General features: G+C 38.5%; 1 protein-coding gene across 1 annotated transcript in view; it reads right to left on the bottom strand.

Annotated features, from left to right (window-relative positions):
- Window positions 1-10,863: 10,863 nt before the first annotated feature.
- The window catches only part of LOC124612894 (centrosomal protein of 290 kDa-like), a 220,283-nt gene continuing 218,448 nt past the window's right edge, over window positions 10,864-12,698 (bottom strand). Inside the window, exon 32 of the mRNA XM_047141357.1 lies at window positions 10,864-12,092. Within this exon, the coding sequence (XP_046997313.1) occupies window positions 12,057-12,092 (36 nt within the window). The 3' untranslated portion in view covers window positions 10,864-12,056. The remainder of the gene's footprint in view (window positions 12,093-12,698) is intronic.

Below are 12,698 nucleotides of genomic sequence, written 5' to 3'. Positions count from 1 at the left end.
TGCGGCGCCATGCTCAGAAGGGGCGGCTACGATGCCTAAGCGCAAAACTGGTAAACAAAGCGTATCATAAGTACTAGTGAAAACTGGCGTAGGTGAAAGTATATAATTGTAGATGCAAAGACATTCCATTAAATGTGGGTCATGTATGAGATAACTGCAAATGTGTGGTTACGAGTCATCACTGTCTTCAGAATCAAATGTTGTCTGACAAGGGGACCATGTCTAATCAGCATCATAGGTTTTGTCCAGATTTACGGTATATATAGGGCTTGGGCAGAAAAAAAGAAAGGAATGGGAGCTCCAGAGAAGAGGGAAAATATCTTTTTTGGCATGGGTTGGGCAAGGCACCAGCCATTTATGTTAGTGTAGTTTCTAGATAGCAGTTGGCACAGTGGAAAGAGTCCAGAACGGTAATCCAAGGGTCGTAATGTCAAGTGTTTATGCAGCAATCTTCTTTCTAATTCTCAAGTTTTATCTTTCTTAAACTGCATATGAACCAATATAATGTTGAACATATTGTATTTATTAATATTTTCATAAAATGCATGAAAAGAGAAGGCGAAGAAAAAAAAACTGAGAATGGAAATAAATTTTCAGGAAGGTATTACAATGTTTGTATGAGAACTTAGTATATAATGTAAGATACTTTCATTATTTTATAGTTAATGATTTACCCAAGCTGGGTGATATTCATCTTAAAAACAGAGGAGGCGATAATTTTCTTGGTATCTTGGACACATTATAAGCACTGCACTTTTACAATTACATTCTTGTGTTAACGTTACTATAGAAAAACAAACTTAATTTACAACCAGAAAAGGTTTGCTCTCAATCACACAGTTTGGCATGTATTTTGATCCACTCTTCTCGGGATGTGATTTCTTCTTCTCTCTCAATGACATAAGAGCAGTTTTGATGCTTTTTGATCAAGTTCTTTAACTGACGCTAAAAATAGATAGCGTAGAGTTGCACTACCAGAGTGCATTCAAGGGGGATCATTTTAATATTACACAATGGCAATCACTCTTAACCTTGAAAAATATTGTCATATACTTGAGGATTTATTTATCTTCCCCATGAGTCAATCAAGAAATTTCTTCTCCTGCTTCATCACATCAGTCAACAGTTTTTTCCTATAATGCTGTTGTAAGTTTCCCAAATTTAACATAAATGGCGGATGCCTTGCCCCAACTGTACCAAAAATGCTTTTTTAAACGCTTGGCCAAGTGGAACTGCAACATCTGTCACTTTCATTTCTGGCCAAGTCCTGCATATACCACATATCTGGACGAAATCTGTGATGACAAGTAGGTGGAGTAATTGGATATAGGCTCTGCCTTTAATGCAGAACACTCTTTTTTCTTGTTATGCACACACATTTTGGTACCTCTGTGCCATCATCAAAATGTGAACATGTTTCAGGTATGACGAAAAATCAAGATAACAACAAAAACTGTCTTTAGGCATCATTTTTTTGGATAAGTTACAACCTAAAATACTTTCGCTTTTTACAGTTGTTCAATAAGCAAAACCCTCCATTGATGGCACAGAGATGCCAAAACACATTTGGGTAACAAAAAATATATATATGTTTTGCATAAAAGGTGGAGCTTATATCCAATAAATATAAACTTTTTGCTGAAATTCCAGTCTAACTTGGTTCAATTTTCAACAAAGGTCTGTCATAACAAGAATACAATAGCACCCCAGCACCTTCATGGGGTTAAAGCAGTTTTTCAAAATGCAGATTGATAAAGGTATACAGCACTTTCTCAAGAATGACTGTATAGATTGTCAAGTTCAGCCACTGAAAGTGATACCTTGATATCAGTAGATTTAGAATTTTAGATTCTATTTTGAAAGTGTGCTAGGTTAAAGGTTAGAAAAATATCGGTGTAATGTTTTCATCTGAGGGAAAAATTGTAAGTACGTATACTGAAGAACTGTAGGAATTATGCATGACTTTATTAATAGAATTTTCACTTCAATGTCACACACAAATTTGTGTCTCCATTTCGGTTGCATATATATAATGTGTGACATTGTTTATCAATTTTCAACTATTTTCATAGGAAATTCTCTCAAATTTAACTGCATACTGGAACTGGTAAGTTTTTCCACACGTAACATATAACCTATGCAGTCAAACAGTATCTTATGTTTAACATGTACAATTTCTTCCAGTGGAAAGTGAAATAATCTGTAAATTATAGAATTAAGAAATTCTACTATTATTAAATTAAAAAATTACAGAAATTTTATAATATCATTCTTTCCACTCTGTTTAACGTATAGCACATTTTACTGAAGCTACAACAACACAGTAGGTCTAGGCATTTCTACTGTCACTACAGGACATCAAGAATTACCTTAAATTTAAATTAAATCTTTTCCTCATATTTAGCATCAGAATGTCTAAGTAATACTTATTTTGAAAAAGAAATCAATGATTTCCACGAACACTAGATTTATATTTATTATAAAGTTCTCTCCAAGAACTCAAGGAAAGCGAACTATTTTCTGAGTTTTTTTTTTATTTTTTTTTTATTATTATTTTTTTTTTGGGGGGGGGGGGGGAGTACATGTTCTCCAACAGGCCACAGGCCCTAAATAAGCATCCTCAAGGGGGAGGGCAGGAATGAAACTGGCTGGGCAATTTCTCTGAATTCAACATTAATTCCTACTCCATATTTTCAGCTGGTTTTGTTTGATACTACTGTAATCATTACGACCCTTAATTGCTAGTCACAGACATCTGCAATTTCTTATATAGAACAGTGGTTCTCAAATTTTGTTGTGATGGAACCCATCTGAAATACTAAATATTGCACAGAGGCTTGAAATAAGCAATAACTGGTTTTATGTTCTTTCTTTTATTATAATCATTTAATGAAAATCATACAAAAATACCTGCATTACACACTACTGATTTTAAGCCATTTTTGAAATTGTTTTCTCTGTCACAACTGTTCATTTCATTATTTTCTGATTAATTTTTATGATGTTACAGCATGCTTAATTTGTAGATGTTAACTTGAATTTTAACATGAAAAGTCCAAATGCAATGCCACCTAACCACTACAGATTGTTGTTTAAGGTATGGTGCCTCACTAAACAATGCAGTAGCCTATGGGAAGTGTGCATGTGAACTGATAAGACACAGTGTATTGAGATTTTTAAAAGTTTTATTTTTTTGTTTTATTTTTTAAGTACTACGCTTTTGTTTTATTTTATAAATAGATTTCTGTAATAGTTGTAGAACTATTACTTCTCATTTGTTCTGTTTAACTGGCACATTCTGATAATGGCTGTGGCTGAAATGCATCAATGTGTATATTTTTAAAACAATAAAAATATAAATAATGATAAAAATATAATAGAGGGAAACATTCCACATGGGAAAAATATATCTAAAAACACAGATGATGTTACTTACCGAACGAAAGTGCTGGCAGGTCGATAGACACACAGACAAACACAAACATACACATGAAATTCAAGCTTTCGCAACAAACTGTTGCCTCATCAGGAAAGAGGGAAGGAGAGGGAAAGACGAAAGGATGTGGGTTTTCAGGGAGAGGAAAGACTTACCTTAGGGGAAAAAAAGGACAGGTATACACTTGCACACACACACATATCCATCCGCACATACACACACACAAGCAGACATTTGTAAAGGCAAAGAGCTTGGGCAGAGATGTCAGTCAAGGCAGAAGTACAGAGGCAAAGATGTTATTGAAAGACAGGTGAGGTATGAGCGGCAGCAAGTTGAAATTAGCGGAGATTGAGGCCTGGCGGATAACGAGAAGAGAGGATATACTGAAGGGCAAGTTCCCATCTCCGGAGTTCTGACAGGTTGGTGTTAGTGGGAAGTATCCAGATAACCCGGACGGTGTAACACTGTGCAAAGATGTGCTGGCCGTGCACCAAGGCATGTTTAGCCACAGGGTGATCCTCATTACCAACAAACACTGTCTGCCTCTGTCCATTCATGTGAATAGACAGTTTGTTGCTGGTCATTCCCACATAGAAAGCTTCACAGTGTAGGCAGGTCAGTTGGTAAATCACGTGGGTGCTTTCACACGTGGCTCTGCCTTTGATCGTGTACACCTTCCGGGATTCAGGCCTGGAGGAGGTGGTGGTGGGAGGGTGCATGGGACAGGTTTTACACCGGGGGCGGTTACAAGGGTAGGAGCCAGAGGGTAGGGAAGGTAGTTTGGGGATTTCAGAGGGATGAACTAAGAGGTTACGAAGGTCAGGTGGACGGCGGAAAGGCACTCTTGGTGGAGTGGGGAGGATTTCATGAAGGATGGATCTCATTTCAGGGCAGGATTTGAGGAAGTCGTATCCCTGCTGGAGAGCCACATTCAGAGTCTGATCGAGTCCCGGAAAGTATCCTGTCACAAGTGGGGCACTTTTGGGGTTCTTCTGTGGGAGGTTCTGGGTTTGAGGAGATGAGAAAGTGGCTCTGGTTATTTGCTTCTGTACCAGGTCGGGAGGGTAGTTGCGGAATGCGAAAGCTGTTTTCAGGTGGTTGGTGTAATGGTTCAGGGAATCCGGACTGGAGCAGATTCGTTTGCCACGAAGACCTAGGCTGTAGGGAAGGGACCGTTTGATGTGGAATGGGTGGCAGATGTCATAATGGAGGTACTGTTGCTTGTTGGTGGGTTTGATGTGGACGGACGTGTGAAGCTGGCCATTGGACAGGTGGAGGTCAAGGAAAGTGGCATGGGATTTGGAGTAGGACCAGGTGAATCTGATGGAACCAAAGGAGTTGAGGTTGGAGAGGAAATTCTGGAGTTCTTCTTCACTGTGAGTCCAGACCATGAAGATGTCATGAATAAATCTGTACCAAACTTTGGGTTGGCAGGCCTGGGTAACCAAGAAGGCTTCCTCTAAGCGACCCATGAATAGGTTGGCGTACGAGGGGGCCATCCTGGTGCCCATGGCTGTTCCCTTTAATTGTTGGTATGTCTGGCCTTCGAAAGTGAAGAAGTTGTGGGACAGGATGAAGCTGGCTAAGGTAATGAGGAAAGAGGTTTTTGGTAGGGTGGCAGGCGATCAGCGTGAAAGGAAGTGCTCCATCGCAGTGAGGCCCTGGATGTGCGGAATATTTGTGTATAAGGAAGTGGCATCAATGGTTACAAGGATGGTTTCCGGGGGTAACAGACTGGGTAGGGACTCCAGGCGTTCGAGAAAGTGGTTGGTGTCTTTGATGAAGGATGGGAGACTGCATGTAATGGGTTGAAGGTGTTGATCTACGTAGGCAGAGATACGTTCTGTGGGGGCTTGGTAGCCAGCTACAATGGGACGGCCAGGATGATTGGGTTTGTGAATTTTAGGAAGAAGGTAGAAGGTAGGGGTGAGGGGTGTTGGTGGGGTCAAGAGGTTGATGGAGTCAGGTGAAAGGTTTTGTAGGGGGCCTAAGGTTCTGAGGATTCCTTGAAGCTCTGCCTGGACATCAGGAATGGGATTACCTTGGCAAACTTTGTATGTAGTGTTGTCTGAAAGCTGACGCAGTCCCTCAGCCACATACTCCCAACGATCAAGTACCACGGTTGTGGAACCCTTGTCCGCCGGAAGAATGACGATGGATCGGTCAGCCTTCAGATCACGGATAGCCTGGGCTCCAGCAGTGGTGATGTTGGGAGTAGGATTAAGGTTTTTTAAGAAGGATTGAGAGGCAAGGCTGGAAGTCAGAAATTCCTGGAAAGTTTGGAGAGGGTGATTTTGAGGAAGAGGAGGTGGGTCCCGCTGTGACGGAGGACGGAACTGTTCCAGGCAGGGTTCAATTTGGATAGTGTCTTGGGGAGTTGGACCATTAGGAGTAGGATTAGGATCATTTTTCTTTGTGGCAAAGTGATATTTCCAGCAGAGAGTACGGGTGTAGGAGAGTAAATCTTTGACAAGGGCTGTTTGGTTGAATCTGGGAGTGGGGCTGAAGGTGAGGCCTTTGGATAGGACAGAGGTTTCCCACCTCCGGAAAGGCAACTCACTCACCCTTCACAACCTTTCACACATCCGTCCACATCAAACCCACCAACAAGCAACAGTACCTCCATTATGACAGCTGCCACCCATTCCACATCAAACAGTCCCTTCCCTACAGCCTAGGTCTTCATGGCACACGAATCTGCTCCAGTCCAGAATCCCTGAACCATTACACCAACCACCTGAAAACAGCTTTCGCATCCCCCAACTACCCTCCCGACCTGGTACAGAAGCAAATAACCAGAGCCACTTTCTCATCTCCTCAAACCCAGAACCTCCCACAAAAGAACCCCAAAAGTGCCCCACTTGTGACTGGATACTTTCCGGGACTCGATCAGACTCTGAATGTGGCTCTCCAGCAGGGATACGACTTCCTCAAATCCTGCCCTGAAATGAGATCCATCCTTCATGAAATCCTCCCCACTCCACCAAGAGTGTCTTTCCGCCATCCACCTAACCTTCGTAACCTCTTAGTTCATCCCTATGAAATCCCCAAACCACCTTCCCTACCCTCTGGCTCCTACCCTTGTAACCGCCCCCGGTGTAAAACCTGTCCCATGCACCCTCCCACCACCACCTACTCCAGTCCTGTAACCCGGAAGGTGTACACGATCAAAGGCAGAGCCACGTGTGAAAGCACCCACGTGATTTACCAACTGACCTGCCTACACTGTGAAGCTTTCTATGTGGGAATGACCAGCAACAAACTGTCCATTCGCATGAATGGACACAGGCAGACAGTGTTTGTTGGTAATGATGATCACCCTGTGGCTAAACATGCCTTGGTGCACGGCCAGCACATCTTTGCACAGTGTTACACCGTCCGGGTTGTCTGGATACTTCCCACTAACACCAACCTGTCAGAACTCTGGAGATGGGAACTTGCCCTCCACTATAATCTCTCGTCTCGTTATCCGCCAGGCCTCAATCTCCGCTAATTTCAACTTGCCGCCGCTCATACCTCACCTGTCTTTCAACAACATCTTTGCCTCTGTACTTCCACCTCGACTGACATCTCTGCCCAAGCTCTTTGCCTTTACAAATGTCTGCTTGTGTGTGTGTATGTGCGGATGGATATGTGTGTGTGTGCGTGTGTATACCTGCCCTTTTTTCCTTTTTCCCCCCTAAGGTACGTCTTTCCGCTCCCAGGATTGGAATGACTCCTTACCCTCTCCCTTAAAACCCACATCCTTTCGTCTTTCCCTCTCCTTCCCTCTTTCCTGATGAGACAACAGTTTGTTGTGAAAGCTTGAATTTCATGTGTATGTTTGTGTTTGTCTGTGTGTCTATCGACCTGCCAGCACTTTCGTTCGGTAAGTCACATCATCTGTGTTTTTAGATATAAATAATGATAAAGATGGACAATTATATTGACCAGTGATAATGACTACAGGCCTATATAATGATTATGCCATTTGTGAAGGAAAATGTATCAGCGGTTAGGGGTTAACAATGAAGTGCAACTACACTGAAAACATTATTCCTTTCGACATGTGTGCTCCAATACCCACTCTTTGAAGAATGAATAATGTTATTTTCCCCAGTCTCTTTGGCTACTAGATGATTGTTCTGTCAGTTGGATACATTCAATGGGTCTATGTTTTCAGGTTAATATTTAGTGTCTTGTGTTGACACCCACAAGGCTTGCTACTTCTGAGTTGCATATGTTAAAGTGAATTTTAAATAGACTCATGTTTTTCATTTTATTTTGAAAACATGTTTATTTACCTAATAATTCAATATACATAATTTGCTTTTAGGAGGCTTTCATAGGAATAGTATTTGGTCCATTGAACCAAGCCAGAAAATCTTTCCTTGAAACAGTGTAACATATATTCTCAGTGAATGTGCAGTTAAATATTTCTTTATTTGCCAATATGATAACTTCACTACATTTCCAAATGAATTAAAATTATTTGCTAACAAAACACAGGTCATTCTTCTAATATAAGTACAAGTATAGGTATAGTTTTAGGTGACAGCCGATATTACTGTCAATATATCGATAGTTTAAATCTATCAGAGGCCTTGTTGATTATCATTAGTGCATATCCCTTTTTTGTTATATGACTGAAAATCAGAATACAAAAACTTCTGTTTGAAGGTAGTATGTCCAGAATTGGTATGTCACTCAGGTAAGATCACTGCGGGTGCTGAGGCAATTGTCCCACCTATGCACAAGGTTGGAGATACCGGTTTGGCAAAACACTGTGGCCTGCTGCATAAAGAAGTTCATAACTGCCTGACACACATCCTTTTCCATGAGGCATTGTCAAGTCTTCACAACCTTTTTTAAGGGACCAAAGGTATGATAATCACATGGGGAGAGATCAGGACTACAGGATGGGTGCTCGAGTGTCTCCCAGTTGAGCTGGCGTGACTTCTGTCTTGACATTTGTGATGTGGGGATGTGCATTATCATGAATCAGCAGCATCCCTTGTCACACCATTCCACAACGGCAGTTTTCGACAGATATGCTGTTCTGTTCACAATCTTCATTATCTAATGGATGTCTACCGGTGTTTGCCCTTTGGCACCCAAGAAAAGAATAATAGCATGTTGGTCCTGCTTGGACACATTCAGTAACACTGTTGCTGTAGTTCACATTTCTGCATTTACCACACACACGTTGGAAAGAAACAAATTCCCCACTAAACCCCTGCTTTCATGGTGGTACTTATACACCCAAATCGGAGTCGCATTATGTTGCATATACACTGTAGCAACAGTCTCAAATGGAAACTTTTGATCTTTCTGTTTCACTACATGGCAATTAGGTTGTGTACAATTTTTTTAGGTGATAGTGGTGGTCCGGACTCATCCCTCCCTTTGGCTGCATCCTTGGATGGGCAATAAGTTAGATGTTATGACTGTCTTTGCTTTAGTTGTTTGTGGATGACCTTGTCATTATCTTTTTCCAACACTTCCCACTATTTTCTTGCTAGTCCACAACTATAAATTTACACCCTCAATGATACTGAAAATAACTACTTGTAACACAGCAAGCTGTAACTATCGTATTTGTTATTGTACCACTACTGATACCTAAAAATTTTTTTCTTTATTTTGCTCTAGTTTCATAAATAGGACATATACGACAGTTACACAGTAGCTACTTTCTTATTCAAGCACATATGCATAAAGTTATGATACTCACAAAGTAATTTCACATTTACTGATGATAACAGCCTAATTAATTTACCTGGAAACAATTTTCATAAAAAGATGTCCATAGTTTAAGATTTGTAAATAACACTTTGAGTGGAAATTCCTTATGAGCAAATGGGTGTTTAGTGCTGAAGTGATGTACCTCATTTGAAAGACCTCAATCTTCTCTTCTCAGAACACATTTTATGAATTAAAAAAAAATCTTGTTTTAAAAATTATTAGTAACCTCAGTTCGCATGTTCCAGAACATTGGACTCTTAAGTAACAACTATTTCCAAATTTCAGGTATCATAGTTCTGTAGCCCTAATTTTTCTGATTAAAAAAATTCCCTCTGTCTCTGGGGGAACTCATTAGTTTGAAAATTATTCAATCCAGAAATTTCATTTTTCCCATTTTTGGCAGATGCTGTGAATCTCTTTGGAAGTATAAATAATATCCATAAAACAGGGTAATTTTGCCTTTTTTTCTGATCATCCAAGTCATAGTTAAGCAGACTTGATGTTTTGCTTACTACAATTTTGTGTTGTCTAATTTTGCTGTCTTTCATGTTATAAATTAAAATATAACAGTATATTTCATGTTCATATATACAAAGTGCACAGTGACTAAATAACTGAAAACTCACTTCATGTTATCTGCGAGTCAGAACATGACAAGGAAAGTGTAGTGTAAAAATGTTGTCCCTGACAACATTTGCAGTGTAAGCGCTGACCTGTGGTATAAAGGCTGCTAAAAGTATTAATTGTAAGCTAGTCATCGATATTTGACTTATGTTAATAAATGTGAAAAGATCACAACTTCTACACTGTTGTATTCATCAATTAACTAAACTGTCATTAAACCAGATTATAGCAAGAAGCAACATACTGAACAGTGGAAGCTACCAAAAGCAGAAAATCCAGGTCATTAAACTTACATACTGTTCCTTCATCCTAAGGCTGACTATTTTTTTGTTCTTCCAATGACTACTCAAGCCACAGACTTATCCAACCAAACAGCTTAAACAATTCATTATCTTTACTTGCACTAAAGGGGCACTAGATTTTTGTGTGGTGAAACACCGGAATGATCCCCTAACTATTTAACCACTGTAAAAGGATTTCTGAGTTTTATACCTCAAAAATTGTTTAAATGATACTAAATCATGTCTCCTAAAATTGTTTCACTGTGGAAGACTCCACTACAGTTCAATCAAAAATAAAGTTATTGTGGAATCAAAACTTAATTATGATCACTTAGTAGGGATAAGAACCACTGGACTTGCTAGTGTACTAGAATTATACTGCTTATATGAAAGAAATGACCTATCACCTATCAACTGTATATCAAAGAATGCCTGTAGGTGCATATAATGTGAATACTGCGGATGCAGTGAACATCTCTTCCCAAGAATATTTCCCCTCACACAAATCTTACCTAATGACCAAAAAAGTACAATAAAAACAATTTAGTTTTATAGGGTGACACAGACTACTCATGACAGGAATAGGAAGGGAAGAAAGGAATACTGGCACATTATACGTCTTCCATCACACATTTCATAGTGGCTTACAGAGTTCATATTTAGGTCTAGATGTAAATCTGTGAGTCATGTGAAGCTGAATAACTCTTGAAGATAATTTTAAAGCAATGCATTTTTGAATATTCTTAGTGCCATTATAATTATAGCCAATATCATACAATTTAATTAATTTATTTTTGGTATTTGCAAGTGAACATATCGTCTACCTTCAAATCCCACGACCATTAAACAACATAAATATTTTGGTGCATTTCAACACATTTTTAATCTCAAAAGAGAATGGATTACATTAAGGTACACAACAATTCTTGCAAAGTATAAACTAAATTATGATGGCAAATAATAAAACATCAATCAAATCCAAAATCTTAAATAAAGGGAAATGCTAAGAACATAAATATGAACAAGTATGCACAAGTCTTCCTGTATTAAAAAAATATTGTTTATGCAGACACACAGTATTCTGTACTTTTTTATATTAAAAGTTAGCAACACAACCCTGTTTTACCACTTTAATTCATTCTTCTTTCTTGCAAGTAGGTTAAATTTATTGTTACAACCATATTCAATTGTATTTGTTTGTGTGCCTTTTAATTTTCTAAATGTTAGGACCTGACTGACAACCAAATTATTAGAAATAAAATAGGCAGCAATAGTCATACATTTAATTAAAACAAAATCTTTGATTTTCTTGTACTGAAAGGACAAAGAAGTGTTCAAAAGTATCTTCTTAGTAAATAAATATAGAAACAGTCAGAACTACACACACATATCATCTGAAAAATAAATTAGGGTACACTCTTGTTTGCAAGTATACATATATGTTAACAGCACACAGGACACGAATGCACAAGTCCCAAAATAATTACATGGTTTACCAGACAATTCACAATCTTTTACAAGTTTATGCATGTAATATTTACTGTTGCAAATATAGGCACCTGCGAAACAGCCATCTGAATAATGAGTAAATTAAACACTCTGATAAGTACCACTCTATTAATACATGAAAACATCATAAAAAACAGTAGTCAAATTACTAAATTAATACCTCTGCTGAGAATAAGAGACAGTACACCATTGCACAAAGGTAAGTGATGAATGTCACATTGCTGTTATAAACTCTGGGCTTTCAGAGGCATGAGCACAATATAGTTAAAAAATCTGTTTTCCAAGTGTAATGTGCAGTCACATATGTTACTGCAAGCACAGTATGGAGATTTTGTAAAAATAGAACAGGTTTCATTACAGTACTTCATACAGAGGAAACTCCAGAATGTCAAGGACATGTGATACATGTGTTTCTTCCCTTTAACATGCTGAATGCAAGCTGAACTGTGTTTTGCAGACAGTTTTGAATTACTCATGTTTTATTACCTAGCTGAAAGAGCTAGTTTCACTTTTTCCTCCTGAAATGGAAAATAACAGGACAGCATATTCACTTGGTAAATGCATATTAACACCGTTACATTAACAGAATAGATAAAACTACTTATGCACCATTGAACATAGTCTTCTTACTTATGAAAGACTTAAAATCAACAATTAATTTCCAACCAGCGGTGTTTTATTAAAAAAAAAAAAAAAAAAAAAAATTACAACAAGCCAGTTTGCAAAATTAATCTGAGAAATAACCTCTGCAGCTTATCTCCTATGAATGGAACTTATTCAGATGTATTTCTGATGATGGCTTCTATTGTTCAGCATAAATGGCAATGATAAAACGCAATGATACTTTAGCAATTGCTAGGAACATGACAAAAGCAACTAAAAGGTAAGAAAGTATAGCTGGACATGTAAAATTCAGAATATGATGAAGACTAAGGTCACGCCGCTGAATATACGATAGAAACAGAAAAATGAATGTTTTCATTCTTATCACTATTTTGGAATATATTAAGAGTTTACAGTGCCATCATGGAACCACTAAATGAAATCAAATTCAAAGTATGACTGTTGGCACTAACAGAAGCCACCTCCTAAAACAACATACCAGTTATTATTATTAGCTTCAC

This window comes from Schistocerca americana, chromosome 1 (genome assembly GCF_021461395.2).
Source record: "Schistocerca americana isolate TAMUIC-IGC-003095 chromosome 1, iqSchAmer2.1, whole genome shotgun sequence".
NCBI lineage: Eukaryota > Metazoa > Arthropoda > Insecta > Orthoptera > Acrididae > Schistocerca > Schistocerca americana.
The sequence above is the reverse complement of the archived record's forward strand: the minus strand, read 5'-3'. Positions and strand labels throughout refer to the sequence as shown.